Raw genomic sequence first — 19,288 nt, 5'->3', positions numbered from 1 at the left:
ACCCAAGAGGATATTTGGTCACACGTTGATCTTTTCATCCCTCCTCAACAGCTGTTTCCGGCTCCCTGACACTCAACCATGGAAGGCACAGAAAGGCGTGTGACAAGAAACGGATGACTTTTAATCCTGGCAGGATAAGGGAAACCAAGGACAAAGATTTGAGTAGGTTTTGCTACTCTTCTACTGGGAATGGGGGAGGGGGAATCTGTCATATTTAATAAAAATGTCTCCCCTCCTCCCTCCAGACTGCATTGCTTCTAGTTTTGTTCTTCAAGGAAGACAAGCAAGGAAGATAACTTTGCCTTTGAGCCAGTTGCATGGTGAGGAAACGCGTGTATCCCCACTGGCGCCTTGGGGGTTGGAGCTGCTCAAAGGGGCTGGTAAGCGGCTGGGCGTCTCCGGACGATGCAGAAGGCAACGAGCACCAGGGCGAGGAGGCCGAGGAGGACCAGGCCGATGATGAGCGGCAGCAAGACGGGTCGGTCACTGGGACAAGAGAAACCTGGCAGAAGGATGGGCAAGTAGACACTGCAGTGGCAGTGGCTGGGGAAAAGGTGCGAGGCGGAGGAGGAGGAAGGGATGTGGGGGATGCCGGCGAGCAAGAGGGTGATGAGGAGCTCACCGAGATGATGACTTAGAGCAGGAAGTGGAGAATCTTACGTGAGAGAGGGCAGTTGCCCTATATCCCTGACAAGCCGGTGAGAGGTGGAGACTTTGGAGGCTTAAGAAGAGATGGGCTGGATGCTGTGGCTCACACCTGTAATCCTAGCACTTTGGGAGGCTGAGGCAAGAGGACTGCCTTAGCCCACAGGTTCGAGACCAGCCTGGGCAACATGATGAGACCTCGTCTCTACAACACACCAAAGCATTATCTGGGCATGGTGCTGCATGCCTGTAGTTCCAGATACTTGGAAGGCTTAGGTGGAAGGATCTCCTGAACCCAGCAGGTCAAGGCTGTGGTGGCCATGAGCAGTGTCACTGCACTCCAGCCTGGGTGACAGAGTGAGACTCCAATTCAAAAACGAAAAGTGATGAATAGCTTTGGGCCTGGGGAAAGGGCTCTCAGCGCACTGGGAGAATTCTAGGAGGGAAGGTAGGTCTTACTTGGTCCAAAGGTCCCTGTGTGGGGCAACTGAGCAGCCTGTAGCCTCAGGGAGACCAGATCCAGGTGGACAGCTGGTGAAAGAATGATGCTTGTATTTCTGCAACTGAAGCTGTGGCCCACGGGTGCTTGGAGATCTCGAAGGGATGAATTCTGAGCTGAGAATGTCCATTCTGAAGGAGGGAGGAAGGGTCAGATCCTATCCACCTCCCCATCCCCAGCTGAGGCCCTTCAGAAACCCCAGCATCTTGTGCTAGCAGTGAAAATGGGAAGGTTACTCACGTGCTGCCTGGGGGAAGGATACATTGTACTCCACAGCCATGTAGCTCAGATAGACAACACCCTGCTGTAGGTCCTGGGGGGTGAACAGGAGGTCTTAGGGCAGCAGCAGGGAGTGGTATCCATGTCCACAGAGGAAGGAGTACCACAGGGGATTGGTGGGGATGGGGCACTGGGAGGGTGAGTGAGAGATTGAGGGTGAAACAATACCTGCTGGAATCCAAAACTGAGATGTCCATAGGGGAATGAGAGAAGCAGGTGGGGATGGGCACCTTCACAGCCCCTCTGGGCCTCAGTTTTGTTGGGGTTCAGTACAGAGAGGCCCCAGGCCTGTGAAAGTTAACAATCAGAAGATCACGAGCCTACATGCAAGCCACCCGAAGCTCCCAGTCCCCTCCTGTACTCTTCCCTCTGAACCACGGCAGGTCTTGCTTCCTTCCCCTCACATCCCCACTGTTCTAGCCTTACCTCTCCTCCACCCTGGGTTGCATACTGGACTCGAATCTGAATCTGGGCTTGGAGGTGGACACAGGGCTGGGAACCATTAGTCCATATGTAGTTTCCGACGGTCTCTTTGGAGCCTGGGCTAGGACTTGGAGAGGGTGGAGGTGGTTCTGGGTGGGGTGACCTTGTGGAGGATCCTGGGCTAGTAGCCGTGCTATTGCTTGTTGGATGAACTGTGACATTTCCATGACTGGTAGTGGTGGCAGGATTGTGAGTGGCAGTTGAGGGTCCATGGCTAGTGGCAGTGCTATTGCTTGTTGGATGAACCGTGGCATTTCCATGACTGGTGGTGGTGGCAGGATTGTGAGTGGCAGTGGTGGGCCCGTGGCTGGTGGTGTCTGTGGTGGTTGTCCAGTGAGTGGTGGTCTTGTGGCTCTTGGTAGTCTTGTGGCTGGTCGTCCCAGTGCTCTCTGTAGCTGTAGGTGTCACCGTGAAGGACGGCACCAGAGTGGCTGACTTTTTGTGAAGACAGTCATTCCCTGTTCCCTGGGCTTTTGGCCAAGAGACTGGTTAGCATCTGAGGACAGGCTTCTTTCCACAGGTTCCCTCCCTTCAGTACCCCCATTCTCCTTACCTGTTAGTAGTCCCAGCAAGGCCCCCAGGAAAAGCACAGCCAGCCTCATGGCAGAACCTCCTCACCTAAAGCCCAGCTAGGCTGTCAGTACTCGTTGCTGAACCCTATTCCCTCAGCCTTCTCTTGGAAAGGAGGAATTGAAAGTCTCACTTCCTGTAACTGAAATAATCCCACCCCCAACCTGACTCAGGCACCTCAGCTCCAGCAACCAATCTCTTAGTCACTGGTTTTTGTAATTAAGTTAGGAGACTATTAGCCCCAGCTTCCTAAGTGGGAGCTATCAGGGCAAAGTCAAGAATGTCACGTGGGTGGAGAACTAGATAGTTCTGGGGCAGTTGATCCACAGGGACCCATTTGTCTACCTCAGCAAAACTTGCTCAGCAGTTGTGGCAGGTGGATACAGGACCAGTTGATAAATGTCAGGCCCCTCCCCTAGAGGTCTCCCTGGAAGTCCAACAGAGATAACATTGGAACCCACTTATTTCCACTCCCCTTCCCCCATTACTCTCCCATCTGTTACTTCCCCTTAGCTGAAGCACGTGAGGCACTTGTGATAGTGAACACCCAGCTCCTTACAGAGTGTCACATTATCCTGTTAACATTGCCATTTTTCTCAAGCGCTGAGGGGAAATGGCTCATCTGGTAACTGAGGTGACAAGAAAGCAAAACAGCCCAAAGTTCATTAGCTGGGGGGAAGCCAAGATATATTCCCAGTAGCAGGTGGGAGAGGGAAGGGGGAAGTAAGAAATGAGAAGCCCAAACAGGCAGTTTCCAAGTCATTTTATTCAGAATTTTGTGTTTGTCTCCTGAATCAATAAATACTATACAAAACAATGTAAAAATGGCTACCATTTTCTCTCCCCTGCTCCCCCCACCTGGGGAAAATCCCCTGGGCAACCTCACTCTGGGGTTTTCCCTCCAGATTTGGTCCAGCAGATGAGGTTGTGTGATGTATAATAGTCCCTTGAACCACTTTCAAAGGAACTTGGCTGGGGTGAGGAGAGCCTCTGGGATCTGGAGGTGACTAGGTTAAGGAACTGGATTAGTGTTTTTTTGTTGTTGTTGTTTTTTTTTTTTTTTTTTTTTTTGAGAAGAAACGGCGCCTGGGGCAAGAGCCTACCCCAAAGAAAAGGGTGTCTAAAATGTTCACGGTTCCTTCTTTTGCCTCAAAAAGTGACATTTATTCAAAGGAAAAAAAAAAGAAAAAAAATGACCAGATGTCCATCCCTTGGCTCCCTTCCCTCCCCCCTCCTGTTGCTCCTCAGCCCCTCAAGATTGAGTCTTGGCCAGGGCTAGGTAGCAAGACAGCCCCTCTCATATGAGGTCAGCAACATTGAGGGGCATCTCTTCAATGGAGGTGTTGTAGAAGGTCTCGATGTCTCGAAGAGTCCTCTTATCTTCTTCTGTCACCATGTTAATAGCCACACCCTTACGGCCAAACCGGCCACCACGACCGATTCTGAAAACCAAGAATAAGGGAGTGGGAAAGAAATCAGAAACAAGCTACAGCCCAGGGAGGGCTGGGCATGAGGTGGTTAAGGGAAGCGCTCTAGATCTGCACTTACCTGTGGATATAGTTTTCCCTGTTGGTAGGAAGGTCGTAATTGATGACTAAAGAAACCTGCTGCACATCAATGCCTCTGGCCTATGTCAAGAAAGAAGACCTCAGCATGTAAGAGGGCACAACCTATCCAGGAAGGACTTAAGAATGTATGCATGTAGGCAGCCAAAGGAAGGCAGAGGAAGCAAGCATTCCCTGTCCCCCAAAGACCTCAGGCATGCCAGATTTTATTCCAAGTTGCTACTTTCCTAAGAAGGGCACTATTCGTCCCCTTGGAGAGGGAATCACCTTGGATTTCCTCTCTTCCTTTCCCATCTTCTCTAAATTCCCTCTACTCACCAGCAGGTCAGTGGTAATCAGTACTCTGCTAGAACCAGAGCGGAACTCCCTCATAATCACATCTCGCTCCTTTTGGTCCATGTCGCCATGCTACAAGAAAAAACCAGAACCATGTAGCAGGTATACATAAGGATTCTGGAAAAACTAGCTTGAGGTAAGAGTCTGACTGTCAGACCCACACAGGGCTGGTGACAAGGAAGAAAACACACCATGGCAGAGACAGTGAAATCTCGGGCATGCATCTTCTCAGTGAGCCAATCAACCTTCCTCCGGGTATTGATGAAGATGACTGCCTGGGTGATGGTCAGGGTTTCATACAAGTCACACAGTGTGTCCAGCTTCCACTCCTGGAGGTGGGGGATGGGGTGGGGGAGGAAGAAAAATCAGTCAGGGGCTATACCCAACAACTTACCACCAGGCCCGCCTCCTGCACCGGGGCCCCACCTCTCGTTCTACGTTGATATAGAATTGGCGGATACCCTCCAGGGTCAGTTCTTCCTTCTTGACAAGAATCCGAATGGGGTCCCTCATGAACTTCTTGGTCACTTCAAGCACATCAGAAGGCATTGTAGCTGACAGCAAAACCACCTGATAAGTTAAAGACATCTGCCTTAGGGCACTGGCTACTTCATGAGGCCCACCCCAAGCCATACCTACAACTGAAGCAGATGCATAAAAAGACTTGATGTGCAAACTCACAGCATAAAAAGACTTGATGTGCAAACTCACAGCATAATCTAGAAAGCAGTCACTGGCTATCCAAAGAAGACTATTTTTCTCACCTGGGTATTGCTGTTGAGCTTCTGGAATATATCATAGATCTGGTCCTTGAATCCACGACTTAACATTTCATCGGCTTCATCCAGTACAAACATCTTGATGTACTTTGGAGCTAGAGAAAAAAAAGTACCAATATTTAGTAATTAGGGAAAGATATATCCAACCTTCCCAATAAAGAACAGAGAGGGGAAAACAAGTAGTCTGCTCTCAGAATACCAAAACTGATCCTTTGCCCAGAATGTCCCCGCCAGGCCAGACCACAGCCCTGGGAAGTAGAACACTAACTAGCTGGGCTGAGCTGACAGGGAAGCCAGGCTCAGATGACACGCATGGGGATCATCACAGAGCAACTCTTTCAGTGAATGGGGAAACTAGCATCCTTGAGAATGACTTTTGCTCAAGTGGAAAAACTGGGAAAGCATACAAGAGAGAAGTGGCCCATGGCACTTACATGAAATACTTACACAGGTATCTCCGGTTAAGCATATCAAACACACGACCAGGGGTACCCACGATGATATGGGGCGCTTCCATTTGCAGTTTCTGTACCTCAGCACGCACATTGGTGCCCCCAATACAGGCGTGGCAGGAGGCACCCATGTAGTCTCCTAGTGCCATGACCACTTTCTGTATCTGAGCCCAGAGAAAAACAGATATTTGTACATTAGCTACAACTGTGTCAGGCCTAGTTCTTCAAAGATGTACTATTATTATGCTAACTACTCAGCTGAGAAACAGGCAGAGGTTAAATAATCCACTTAAAATCATACTGTCAGTAAGTGGCAAAGATAGCAATTGAACTCAGTCTGATTCCTAAGCATAGAATGATTCACAACAAAGCCTCTGAGGTAATCTTAATGTAGGTTCTTACTCTAGATAGGCAAAATCTTTAACTCTGAAACCCAATTGTGACCCATTTATTTCATCACACAACAACCAGTTACCAGTTTTAAGCTAAATGACAGACCCACCCTGTCACAGAACTGAAGCTATGTAGCATGTTCACTCTCAAAAAAAAGAGCATGCTTTGGACATAAAGGCCTTAAAATAGAACACTACTGTATCTTTTACTTATATTACCTATGCCTAGAATAATCACATCAGCCACTTGAACACTTAAAGACATTCCCTAAGCCTCAATAAGTACTCTTATCTATAAGGCCAGTGTCTCAGGCAGATTCAGGTAGAAAACAGAGTCCAGTATCATGACTTTTATGTGCCCCAGGCATGAAACAGCTCTGGCCACCATCACAGGCATCAAACTAGGATGAACAAAGGACTGTCCATCTGCTCTGCCCCTGACATAAAAGCAACATCTTTTACTCTGCCCCTAACTGATATAAAAAGCAACACCATCAATGAGGTGTCTCTTTGCCCATTGCCAGGGAGTTTGTTCATAAAACAACTACCAAACTTGCCCAGCCAGCCAGGCTCCACCCAACAACCTTCCCATTTGACTCAGGAAATGGGTGGAGGAAATAGTGGTTATGTTTAGGTAAGAAACAGCTTCTAATTAACCCAACAAGTCTTCAAAGAGCTAGACGTCTTCAGCCTATTTTACTTACACTAGAGCATCTCTCTTCCCCTACACCAAGGTGATGGTCGAGTAGACTTCTCTGATCTTTGGATTATGCTCATCATCCCTAAATCAGCCCTTTAGGAGGGAAAAGAAGCCACTCTCACCTGTTGAGCCAGTTCTCGAGTAGGTGCTAGAACCAAGGCCTGGGTAGCCTTTAGATCTAATTCAATCTGCTGCAGAATCGATATGGCAAATGTGGCCGTTTTCCCAGTCCCAGATTGGGCTTGAGCGATCACATCGTAACCTAAACAAACAAGTTAGGAGGAATTAAATGTGGTAGAAGACATACTTTGGGGTCGTCAGACACTAAAGGGTTAGCTTAACAAATTCAATAAGCAGCTGACATTAGGAGTCAAGCATTTATGCTTCACAAACTACGTCAATAATCAAGTTACACAGTGGGAATTATCAGGAAATAGGGACAGATTTGCCTCATCTGATGTTCCACCAAGTTGGGTTAGAAACACGGTTGTATAAACAGGCGTGAAGGGTTACAATGCTATCTAATTAAAGGAAAGTCAACAATTTATGTGTCCGAGGCATGAACCAGGCAAGGGCACAGACCAGAAGCCAAGCTGGGATGAACGGGGGATTACTTTGTCCCTGGTTGATATGAGACAGGCACCACCAATCAGGTGCCACTCTACCCAGGTCAGGGACAGTCCAGAACCTCTTCTGCGGCTGACTCACCCTTGATACAAGGAAGAATGGCTCGCTGCTGGATGGCAGAGGGCTTCTCAAAACCATAGGCATAGATGCCACGGAGGAGGGACTCCGAGAGGTTCATGTCATCAAAGCTGTCAACAATCTCATTCCAGTTACTCTGTAGGATAGCAAGAAATTTCTTGAGTAAAAGAGGTGGGGCTAGACTTTAGCAATTGAGTTAACAGAACTGGTGCCTGCACCAAAGGTTCAAGACCCACAATCTACCCAACCTCTAGGGAAGCCAGCTGCTCCTTGATAGTCTACCTTGGGTGAGGATAAGACTGTTTGGACAATCTCACCTCGATGACGCCTTCGGGTTCCATCCCATCGGGGCCATTGTCTCTGGATCTGTTGGTTTAAAGCACGAGTTCTGTTCTCTGCCCGACTGCAGCACTCAGAAATGCTGACAGCCAAGCTGTCAGCAACTGTCCTGCAAGCCATCAACCTTCACTCCCAGATCCAACTCCTACCAGTTCCCAGAAAGTACTCAGGTGAGTTACTTTAAAACTGAGTCAGGCCTTTGCCCAATCCCGGGAGCGGCTGAGGCCAGGCCGCCCCTGACACGATGGGGTAACCCTCCCTGGACACCAAGAGGCTGGAAGGCACGCTGCCGCGCCCACGTGTGCAGGGCCCGGGAACTTAAAAGTCTTAAGAGCTGCACCTCCCATCGCGGCACCAGCGCGCCGGAAGTCCCGCCCCGTGCCTCCCAGATCGGAGGGTAGGACATCCCCTTCCCCCCACGTCATCCCGGCAGCGCCCTCCCCCACCCTTTCAGCCGATCCCCCCCTCGCGATGCCCGGATGTGGGAGGCCGCGGGCGGTGGCGGCCTCGCGCACAATGAGCCCCAGCAGAGCTAGCAAAGGGGGAGATTGCACAACACTCAGAAGCGAAGCAGACTGGGGGAGGGGAACACCTCAGGCCGCCATGTGCTCGCTTCCTCGACCACCCAGCGGTGTCTCCCCCCGCTCCATGGAACAACCCACACCCTGCCCGCCCCCGTCGCGAAATACCATCGCCCTCCCATACCTCAGGCCGCTCACCCCCGAAGGAAAGTGGACCTGCCCATCCGCAGTTTGCCAATAGCCCGGCTTGTGCGGCAAAATGGACCCGCCCGCCCGGCGCCGGGTGGGCTCCTGGTGCCTCACGCGGCCGCTCCTCGGGGTTAGGGTCAGTCCTGGCCGTCAAGAAAACCAGCACACTGAACGGCCGGTTTCTTCTGCCCGACCCATACTTCAACCGCGACGAAGCGACTGAATCTGGGAACCCGGGCACCCCCGCCTCTCGCGAGTGGTGCCGCCAGAATCCTCCGGAGTCCCCAGAGGTAGAGCCCTCCCCCTAGCAGGGAGGCAACCGGACCCGCCGGCTCTGGGCCACACGCAGCTGCGGACGCCCTCCACCTTTCTTTCCCACGCTAGGTCGCGACCTCGACTCGGCGCCGGGGCTTCGCGCGCGGCAGCACCTCGAGTCGAAGCCTCGTAACAAATCTCGACCCTAGCCGGGCTGGTCTTGTCCTCCGCATCGGCCCTGGTGGCAGCGCCGGCCGCGGATCTTCCCCCTCGCACCGCAGGACAGTCCCTCCCAGCTTGGTTTCCCCGCAACCCTGGTGGGCTAGGACAGTGGACCTCTCTGCTCCCCCTGGCGGGCCCCTCGGAAGGAAGCGGCAGGGTAAGTAGCACAACCTCCCGTAAAAGCCTTTCTTACCGGGAATCCTGACTCGCAGACATGATCCTTAGAAACTAGGGCGGAGTGCCCGCCTATCGACAACTTATAGAGGGCCCAACCCCGCCCCAGCCATGGCATTGGCTTGGCCGCCTCGGCCCCGCCTGCCGGCGCTCAGCAACTCGGCGTGACGTTAGTCCGTAGGCCCTCTGGCATTCAGTCACCACTGGACAGTTCGAGCGCCTATCAAGGCGAGGACCCGCCCCACAGCCTCATTGGCTAGAGGGCCCGCCTTTCTCGCCGGTACGGAAGTGACATACAGGAGTCAGGCCTCGAGGCCTGGCAGCCATCTTGGGGCCCTGCACTCTTACACGTGCGAAGGCAATAGTACCTTAGTCATGTGGCTTAGTAGGCCCTATCACGCAAAGGGGGGCGAGGTCTCAGCCTCCAGAGACTTCCGGGCTCCCAGGACTACTACTTCTCTTTATCCCTGCTCCAGGTCTCCGCTGGACCCAAATGTTATTTGTACTCTCCCTTGCAGCAAAGATAAATCCAACACTGCCTGCATGTGTTCTAAGCGTACCAGGGGTGAAGAAATTAAGAGCGATATCCTAGGGGTTGAGAGGATTCCCCTGATTGAAGAAAGAGGGATGGACAAAACTACTTCTGGCATTAAAGGCATAAGGGATGCTGTCATAAATCCTGGCCGGCTCCCTCCCCAGTCGCTTCAGTGTCCAGTTCCTCAGGCTCCCTTATTCTTGCGGCTTACCTACCTCCTGCCCTCTACTTCCTGCCCTTTGCTTCTCTGGCTGGGGAATTTTTTTGGGTGAAGACAAATCGTATTGGTATTGCCAGGGACGGAAAGCTGACCACTTAAGTCTCAAGACCTCAAACAGGTTAGCTAACAGCACAGGCTGGAAGAAAGCCTGAGATAAGCATATCCACCAGTTTGAGGCCCCTTAAGGAAGACCACCACTTATGTATCTCCAAAGGATCCTTTATTGACCAGAGCAGGACCGTGGCATTTATATATATATATAAAAAAAAGTTTGAAGATCTGGCAGGCTGTAATCCCTTTGCCCGCCCACCACCCCCAGCATTGATTTCCTGCCCCCCTGCACATGGTAGGAGGATGACTGCCCTACCCAGGCCACAAGGCCACACTCCCCTGGCAAACAGAGGAAGAAAGGGGCTTTTCTGTAGCCACCCCCTGCCCATCAGAAAAAACAAGTATTCTCTTAAAGAAAAAATAATACAGAAATCAAAACATTTAAATATGAAAAACCAAAGGGAATCGGGTGGGAAGAGACAAGAGAAGGAACTGGAGTTTCTTGGGAAGGGTCTCCCATGTCTCCCTGCCCATTAATGGGCTCGGGGCCTGGGGTTCGAGGCTCACACAGTGAGTTTGCAGTGACACAGCTCCTTGTAGATCTGCCGACGAAGTTTGGGCATGTCCTGCTGGGTGAAGCTGAATGGCTGAGACAGGGCCAGGTGCTTGCAGTACTGGGTGTTAACAAAGCAGGCCATGAGAACCAGCTACTGAGCATTGCCCACCTCCCATGTCAGGACCTGTCACACTTTTTTTTGAGTTGGAGTCCCACTCTTTGTTGCCCAGGCTGGAGTGCAGCGGCACACTTACAGCCACTGCAACCTTGACCTGCTGGGCTTAGGCGATTCTTCCCTCAGCCTTCCAAGTAGCTGGAACTACAGACACACACCACCACACCCGGCTAGTATTTCTGTGTGTGTGTGGGTGATTTATTGTAGAGACGAGGTCTCACCAAGTTGCCCAGGCTGGTCTTGAACCCCCGGGCTCAGGCAATCCTCTCGCCTCGGCCTCCCAAAGTGCTGGGATTATAGGCTGAGCCACTGCGCCCAGCCAACCTGTCACATTTTATATGAGATATGTCTCACTCGGTCTTTCAGAGAATATCCCCATTTCACAGACAAAGGGAGCCAGGGTCTCATAGCCTGGGGTTCAAAAACAGCTTAACTCTACTTCTCATTCTTACTTGGTACATGATATACCTAGTGTTTTAGAGGGAGAAAACACACTGAGTTTAAGATTAGCAGGCAGGTGTATCAGGGCCAGGGACTCAGCCCCAGTGTGGGATAGAGAAGCCCAGAAGAGACCAGTGAAATCAGAGTCTCTACATTCTAATACACAAAGTTATCCTTTCTCCTCAACTGGCTGTGAGCCAAAGGAGAGATGCACAACTGCCTTCCAACCCTTTAACCCAACTGACTCCAGAGCCAGAGGAGAAGGAGGCCCCATCATCTCCTTACCTGCAACACAAAGGCGCCACAGTCACTGTCATTATTCTGCCTGGCCACGTTCTAGAGAAGAGAAAGAAGGTAGGCCCTTCACCTGGAGACTCCCAGGGGTAACTTCAATTTATGTATCCTACAACTACTCCTACCACCACCATCACCCCATACCCTCCCTTGAAAACTCACCATCTTGAAGTAACCTTTCCAGCCCTGGTGGAAATCCAGTCGGTCTTTCTTTACCGCCTCTGCCTGTAGATACTTGGCAATATGCTATGTGAATGAGAAAAAAAGAGAAAGTGATGCCCTATGTTTCCCAACTGAACCCAGGGTACAGCAGTGGCAGACACTATGCCCAGGTCATTCCTCAAAGACTCAATGCCCACCCTTCTTCCTGTAATGCCTAGCCACTGTATCTCCCCACATGTTTCCTGTCTCCTCATTACCCCCTCAAACCTTAGGGCAGCGGCGGTTTAGGGTACGCTGTGAGTCAAAATAGGTGATAGTGCGTCGCCTCACGTCAACAGAGATGAGGGACCAGTGCACCTCCAGGTGGATGGGGATTAGCAACAGCTCCTTATTGAAGATGTCCACCTAAGGAGACAATGCCAGAGGTCAGGTACAACACACAGAGAACTTGCCTCTTGCCATGAGGGTTCTGAAGAGGAACAGAGGAGCAGGCAAGGAGAAAAAGTAGGAGAATACAAGACCCAGGTCCTAGATTGCAGGCAGGGCTCAGCATCTGGATGTTTAGATTCTTCAGGGTAAGAGGAAGGTAGAACAAAGGAGGTGTCAAAATGAACAATTGAGAGCCCAAGATGGGCCAGGTATTTTTCGCACATTTAAGGAAGAAGTACTTAGTAGCTAAGAATCCAGTCTCCAGACTTTGGAGTCAGACCTCCAGAATTCAAATTCAGCTTGTCCATCTACTCTAAGCTTTTGACCATGGGAAAGTATTTAATAATTTTCTTTTTCTTTCTTTCTTTTTTTTTTGAGTCAGAGTTGTCTTACTCTGTCGCCCAGGTTGAAGTGCAGTGGCATGCTCACGACCACCGCAGTCTCAGCCTACTGGTCTCAGGCAATCCTTCCACCTCAGCCTTCCAAGTGGCTGGAACTACAGGCATGCACCACCACGCCCAGCTGATTTTTTGATTTACTGTACAGATGAGGTCTTGCCAAGTTGTCCAGGCTGGTCTCGAACCTGTGGGCTCAAGCAATCCTCTCACCTCGGCCTCCCAAAGTGCCGAGATTATAGACATGAGCCACCGCACCCGGCCTTTATAATTTTCTGTACCTGTTTCCTTAGCTGTAAGAGGATGAAAATAATAGTACCTATTCTTCCATTTTTTATGAAGATTAGACTAGCTAGTATCCATAATACACTTAAAACAATGCATGGCACAAAGTAAATGTTCAATCAGCTAATGCCCCTAACAGTCCTACTAGGAAATTTGTGTATTCAACCTAACAGATGAAGAAACTGTAGCCTAGAAAGTAGTAACTTGCTCAAGGTCACTGAAATAAGAAATGGCAGAAATGGAATTCAAACTAAAGTTTACAGAAGGCCAAGATCTTTTCATTGTATGTCATTCTTGCCTCTACTGGAAGAAGTGGGCCCACCAGATCCCTAATGGGATAAGCTCTTGACCTAGCAATGGAAATTAAGGAATGCTAGAGCCAGTGGTCCTCCCTCAATGTAGAAATTTCCAGGTCTTTAAATGGGAGGCCAGGAAACCAAAGGAGAAAATAACTCTTGATTTTCTTTAGCCAACCGTTTCCCATTTTTCCTGTTACCTAAGTCAAAAGCCTAGGCATCATCCTCTACTCCTACCTTTTCTTCATTTTTCACATCTAACTGGTAAAGGAAGAAACAAATTGTTTTACTCTCATGACACAAAATACTCTGTGACCTTGGATCACCAAATGTGTGGGGACTTCTCCCCACCAACAACCAACCAATCAATTCTGCAGCGGACAACAGCTGGGCGTCCTCCAATTCAATTCCAACACTATTTACCCAGAGATAGTGTCAAATTCCACAGGTTGAGCACACAGTCCCACAAGACTGCCCCCCAATTCTGGTACCAATCATAAGCCCCAGGTTGTTTTACCTGTGCTTCTGACCAACAGGTTAGAAATCAGGGTTCTCATGGCCCCCTCTCCTTGGGTTTTATTAATTTGTTACAGTAGCTTATAGAACTTGGGGAAACGCTTATTACATTTACTGGTTTATTATAAAGGATACAGATGAAAAGATGCATAGGGTAAGGCATGTAGGAAGAGGTACAGAAGCGGCCACACCCTCTCTGGGCTGGCCACCCTAAAGAATTCTCCATGTGTTCAACTATCTAGAAGCTCTCCAAACCCATCCTTTTATGCTTTTATATTTTTGCAGAAGCCTCATTACAAGGTTTGAATAATTAAATCATGGACCATTGGTGACTGACTTAACCTTCAGTCCCATCCCACTTCCCCTCCCTGGAAGTTGAAGGGTGAGACCAAAAGTTCCAACCCTCTAATCATGGCTTGGTCTTTTCAGTGACAATCCCCCTACCCATCATCCTGAAGTTACCAAGGGGGGCTAACCATCAATCAACTCACTAGCATACAAAAAGACACATCACTTTGGAGATTCCAAGGAATTTAGAAATTTAATGTCAGGAACCAGGACAGAGATCAAACATATATTTCTCAATATCACACCACCTGCCAGAAAGTCCTACTGGGTCTACTCATTGAGCCAGTCTGCCCATACAAGATCTCCAAGTTATTCATGGTCAGCATATGCTGTTTATAAATCACTCAGAAGCCCCTCACCATGGCACTGCCTGGCATCTGCTAGTATGACTAGAACAGCTGTAGTACTAGGCCCTTTCTGAGTAGGCCAAAGATGGAGTCATATAAGAGATGACATGATGACTGGGGTATAAAGAAATACCTACTACTACCTAGAATAAAAATTTTAACTGAACCCCCCTTTTTTGGGTCATGGGTCCTTTTGAGGACCTGCTAAAGGCCTACCTGTAAATCTTATCCTAGGTAAAATTACTGTTTCTTCCTTTAGCACTGTGGTCCAAGTTTCTCACCTGGACTACTGTGCTCCTCTCCTGCTTCCACTCTTGCCTCTCTTCGGTTTATCACCAAAATAGGAGTTTCAAACAGGAGGCACTCCTTAGCCTGCTTAAAACTCTTCATTGGCTTCTCAGTACACACAGAATAAAATCTACCCTCCTCAGCCTACCCTACTTGCCTTACATGATCTATTCTCTGACCAAATTTTTTATCAGTCTCCCTTTGCTCACTGTGCTCCAACCACACAGGCCCTCTGTTCCTCAACCATGTTCTTTTCCACCTTGTGTCTCATGTATTTGCTGTTCCCTTTGCCTAGAACACTGTTCCCCCGAATCTGCACATGGCTGGCTCCTCATCCTTCAAGGCTCAGCTGTGAGAGGGTGTCTTATACCAGCCAATCTAGAGTACCCCCATCCCATGCTATCACATTATTCTGTTTTGATCTGTTCACAGCACTTATTATTAGCTGAAACTTAACTTTATTCTCAAGAAATGCTTAATCTATGAACGACTAAATAAACAGTAGAGGAAAGGGCTTACAGAAAACAGAACTTTCCTTCTTTAGAGGCAAGGTGTTACATAAGTAGATATGAATTCGTAACTCACGTTTTTGGTCCACCTTTTCACCCCATCATAACCCTTAGTACGGAGTTTATCATAGAAGAAACTGTTGAAGAAATGCACCTGTGCCAATAACACAAAAGAACTGGATGGAATTAAAAGACCTTCAGACCCTCCCACTAAGTCTCCCCCCGCTATTGCAATATGTCTCTAAGGATTGGTTTCAATAACCCGTAGTCCAACTCACTGACAGTAAAAAAGCAAATTACTGTTTTAACTTTATCTTATAGACAGACTCCCATTCCGATTCTTGAGGTTTGCCATAGGGAAAACACTAAATACCAGTGGAAAGGAAAATAATTGATAAATTCAGGGCCAAGACTACAGATCTGAAATTAGTAGATTACCATCTACCAACTCTCCCCCAGAAACAGAGTTAGTCTAAGAATTGAAGTATCTGGTTGGGCCTACCTTTTCAGGGACTGTGTCCATGACCAGATCTCCATACATGTTCATCACCTGGGAGGGGGGAAGAGATGGGAAGCAACTTGCCATGGAGGGTGTGGCATGGGTACAGGGCTCCCCCATGCAGAGGACCCCAGACACCCTGCTCCCTGAATACCCTCTCAGGCCTGTTTCCCTACCCCTTCTCACCTGGTCATTGAGCCAGTTCTGCCCATACAAGGTCCCCAAATCATCCATGGTCAGCACATGCCGCTTATAGGCCACTCGGAAGCCCCTCACCATGGCATTGCCTGGCATCCGCTGGTATGACTGGATCAGCTGTAGTACCAGGCCCTTTCTGAGTAGGCCAAAGGTGGAGTCACATAAGAGATGACATGGCTGGGGCACACAGAAATACCTACTACTCCCTAGAATAAAAATTATAACCGACCCCCACCTTTTTTGGGTCATGGGTCCTTTTGAGACCTGCTAAAGGCCTACTTCCCACAAAGAGACACATGAATATCCAGGTATAACATTTCAGGGTCCCAGGTAGAGACTCTCCAGGATAGCTTACAGGGACTTGGAACCTTGCCTTCAGATTTCTCCCCTTCAGCTCTAGCTTCCTCCTCCTCCCCAAGTACATCCCTATGGGAGAACAGGCAGCAGCATTCTCTCCACATCCCTCAGGTCCCTGCCCTACATCCATCTTTCAAGCCTCACCTGGAAGGAGTAGAGAACTCCTGCTGGAAAATGTCCTCCAATTTCTCTACTACCTCATCAGTGCTGAGGGGGATGAGGCTGCCATAAGTTTGAAGGAATTCATCCAAAATGCCTGAGTGGAGGGAGAGAGGAGCGGGGTGAGGCCTCTAGACTCTGTTCTAGAAGATGAGGAAAAACAATAGGTCCTCTAGGGCTTCTTACTCTGCACGCAGGTCACATGCTCCTCTCGCAGGGGACTGTGCTGGCCAGCTTTCTCCCCAGGCCTCTCTGTCTCTTCTGCAGTGCCCAAATCTGAGCCCTGAAAAAGTTCCTGGGCCACATGGTCCCCGATGCTGCACACATTGCTGATAAGGATGCTGGCATCAGGGGGTCCCAGGCTGCGCTCTCCTTCTGGCCCAGATGGTCCCCCAAAGCCATTAGGCAGAGTACACGAGAGGAGGCCTATAGGGCAGGGGAAAAAGAACATGGAAGAGAAATTGGCCCAGGTAAAAGACAGTGAGATGCACACAATTAACTGATGCGCACAAATGAGAAGGATGAGTTGACAGAGTATCTGTCAAAGAAATGGAGACCTTATGAGCATAAGATAAAGATGTCTAAGAGGTTCTAAAGAGACAGAAAAAGTTCCTATTTGTAGACAGGAAGAAAGAAAAAATAAGCATTCAGAGATGTAAATTTCAGGGATATCTGTCACCACTTCATGCCAAATACCTAGCATAGTACCAGCATACCTAAAGGCGCAATAAATATTTAACTATTTAATAAAGATGTAGCGAGCCTAAAATTGTTTGTCTGGAGTTCTCCAAAAGGCAAATACTCTTGAGAGAGAATGTCACATAAAACTATATAAATGAGCCGGGCTCGGTGGCTCAGCCTGTAATCCCACGCCTTTGGGAGGCTGAGGTGAGTGGACTGCCTGAGCCCGCGGGTTCGAGACCCGCCTGGGCAGGCGAGACCTCATCTCTACAATAAATCAAAAAATTAGCTGGGCGTGGTAGCGCATGCCTGTAATTTCGGCTACTCGGAAGGCTGAGGCGGAAGGATCACTGGAGCCCAGCAGATCAAGGCTGTGGTGGCCGGGAGCGGCCACTGCACTCCAGTCTGGGCGACAGAGTGAGACTCCAACTCAAAAAAAAAAAAAAAAAACTATACAAATGATGTACTCTACTACTGGAAGAGATCCTATCCCACCAACAGAAGAATGGCACTCTCTGGAGATGTACGCACAGGGACTCTCATCATGAGAGTCCAAAAAAGGATTGCAAGTGGACGAGATTGTCTGATTTTCCTAAACCATGGTTCCCTTTCTCACTTGAGACCACAAGACACCTTCTTGTTTTCCAGCTTTGACTGTCTCCCAAGCTTACCTTCTACTCAAAGTAGGGCTTAATGAAGACATTTCACAGCTATTCTAGAATCCTCATGCTGCCATCCTACCTTCCTTAGGCCCAGTTCTCACCACAGCAAGAGGCTCCTGGTGTTCCAGGTTCTTAGCACTTCACCCACCCTCCCCACCTCTTCCCCACCTTACCTGAGTCAGGGTCCAGAGGAGACTTTGGGGTCCACCTTAGTCCATCTTCCTCCACAGGGGGCCCAGAGGGCACTGGTGGAGACCCTCTTACCCCATCCTCAGCCATGAGAGCACCTAGCAGACCCAGCCGGGGTGGAGGTGGCCCCCGGGGGGAGTCAAAACGACAGCAGGGGGATGGCACCTGTGGCGTCGCACCCCCATCCTGGGGTGAAAGATGATTTTTGGGGTGTGCAAGGCTCCGCCGCCGGCCCCTATGGCGCCCCCAAAGCTTCCAGTGGAATGTCAGCGAGGTGCTTTTTGAGTAGAGCAGCATCCGGAAGGCTCTCATAGCTCGGCGGCGGCGCTGCGAACAGGTTTTTCGATGAGTGGGGCGGGGAGGGCGAGGTCGCTGGGAGGTTCCCAGCTGACCCCATCTGGGGGGCAGCCTCCAAGCTGCCACTTCCTCCTCCTCATCTTCATCCTCCTCCTCTTCCTCTTCTTCTTCCTCTTCACTAGCTGAGGCATCAAAAGAAGGTCGGGGTACAGGGAGACGTCTGGCTGGCACTGTGGTCCCTGACCCAGGATCTGGCCCAAACCCTCCACCTGACTTGAGTCGGGGTTTGGGGGGTGGGGGCCATCGAAGACGCTCTCGCCTGGGACTTGAGTAAGTTGGACCTATGCCGGGTCCAGGAGGCTCAGGCCCCCAAGACCCGGTCCCTTGTATAGTCTCTTTCATCTTCCAGTACCCTGTAAAACAAAGATTACGGTGTCAAAACCCAAACATACTGTCCCACAGATCCTGTTTCTCTTCTTCAGCATGCCTCCTCTAGATTCAGATACAAATAAACTAAGGAAAGAAAAAATACAAAAATCATAATTTCAGCTTTTCCCAGTCTGTGCCATCATCTCTCCCCTGCCCAGGGAGGCAAGGGAAAATGGCTAAGCAGCAGGCCTCAGGAATCTTATTTCTCAGATCCTGAGTTCACATCCAGTAATCCTCGAAGATTCCACTTCTTTATTTTAATACCACCAAGGTTGTCCTTTGAGAGCATAACAAGAGTGATTTATTTGCCCAGGAAGGTAGCTCAACACAGGAATCCTGACATAGTACAGTGGTACCACAGGGAAACAGCTAGAGTGGGAAGACGGTTCTTCTCTACCACTCTGGAATGAATGGGGTGTGTGAGCATGCTGAGGTCATCTCAGGTGGGAGTGGGGATATCAGGGATATGGTTTAGCGGGTAGAGTCTGAGTCTCATGAAAGGGGAAGGATTTTGAGGAAATCGAAAGAGAACCGAATGGGTGTTGAAGTAGCCCAATCAAGGCGCTGGGACAGAACCGAGCCGTGCGAGCCAGGCCGGCCCAGCCCCCTCCTGTTTCATCCTCGGGGACCAGAATGCGTCCCGGTCCTGTTATGGTCCTACAATCTCGGGTGGCTCGACGCACAAGGACCTTAAGAAGCCCCTTCGAGGGCCTCTTGGCTCCGGTTAGGTGGGAGCAAGCGCCGGGAATGGGTGAGGCCGAGGCAGGGCTGGGGGGAGGGGAGGGGGCGTCCTTACCGGGAGCGGAGGAGCCGGGCGGACGGGCCCGAGGGCGGGCGTCTCCGGCCTCAGGCTTCCCGGCTCATC

The 19,288-nt window shown here is 50.0% G+C and overlaps 3 protein-coding genes across 5 annotated transcripts; all 3 read right to left on the bottom strand.

Annotated features, from left to right (window-relative positions):
• Positions 1–54: 54 nt before the first annotated feature.
• On the bottom strand, positions 55–3,150 carry CD68 (CD68 molecule). Of its 2 annotated transcripts, none has more exons than XM_008062332.2 (6): positions 2,460–3,150; positions 1,850–2,376; positions 1,592–1,711; positions 1,385–1,457; positions 1,105–1,275; positions 55–502 (listed from the first exon to the last, which is right to left on the bottom strand). In XM_008062332.2, the coding sequence occupies exons 1-6, from the start codon at positions 2,506–2,508 to the stop codon at positions 369–371; spliced, it is 1,074 nt and encodes a 357-aa protein (XP_008060523.1). In that variant the 5' UTR covers positions 2,509–3,150; the 3' UTR covers positions 55–368. The 2 variants fall into 2 exon arrangements, with proteins under 2 accessions (XP_008060523.1, XP_008060524.1); XM_008062333.2 differs by having other exon boundaries at positions 1,850–2,295.
• Positions 3,151–3,222: 72 nt separating this feature from the next.
• EIF4A1 (eukaryotic translation initiation factor 4A1) lies at positions 3,223–9,288 on the bottom strand. Of its 2 annotated transcripts, none has more exons than XM_021714616.1 (11): positions 9,125–9,288; positions 7,723–7,771; positions 7,409–7,541; positions 6,823–6,962; positions 5,604–5,772; positions 5,142–5,251; positions 4,804–4,947; positions 4,569–4,706; positions 4,360–4,449; positions 4,025–4,042; positions 3,223–3,918 (listed from the first exon to the last, which is right to left on the bottom strand). In XM_021714616.1, exons 1-11 carry the CDS (start codon positions 9,145–9,147, stop codon positions 3,889–3,891), a joined length of 1,044 nt encoding a protein of 347 aa, XP_021570291.1. In that variant the 5' UTR covers positions 9,148–9,288; the 3' UTR covers positions 3,223–3,888. The 2 variants fall into 2 exon arrangements, with proteins under 2 accessions (XP_021570291.1, XP_008060520.1); XM_008062329.2 differs by having other exon boundaries at positions 3,224–3,918; positions 4,025–4,104.
• A 774-nt stretch (positions 9,289–10,062) lies between these two features.
• On the bottom strand, positions 10,063–19,287 carry SENP3 (SUMO1/sentrin/SMT3 specific peptidase 3). The gene is made up of 11 exons (XM_008062328.2): positions 19,220–19,287; positions 17,682–18,407; positions 16,352–16,591; positions 16,151–16,262; positions 15,638–15,785; positions 15,455–15,502; positions 15,029–15,106; positions 11,807–11,944; positions 11,540–11,623; positions 11,369–11,419; positions 10,063–10,585 (listed from the first exon to the last, which is right to left on the bottom strand). The coding sequence occupies exons 2-11, from the start codon at positions 18,394–18,396 to the stop codon at positions 10,475–10,477; spliced, it is 1,725 nt and encodes a 574-aa protein (XP_008060519.1). The 5' UTR covers positions 18,397–18,407; positions 19,220–19,287; the 3' UTR covers positions 10,063–10,474.
• Between the last annotated feature and the right edge of the window lies 1 nt (position 19,288).

The sequence above is a fragment of the Carlito syrichta genome, unplaced genomic scaffold (genome assembly GCF_000164805.1).
Source record: "Carlito syrichta isolate Samal-C Ts95f unplaced genomic scaffold, Tarsius_syrichta-2.0.1 Scaffold305688, whole genome shotgun sequence".
Lineage (NCBI taxonomy): Eukaryota > Metazoa > Chordata > Mammalia > Primates > Tarsiidae > Carlito > Carlito syrichta.
Note: the sequence above shows the minus strand (reverse complement) of the source record. Positions and strands in the feature narration are given on the sequence as shown.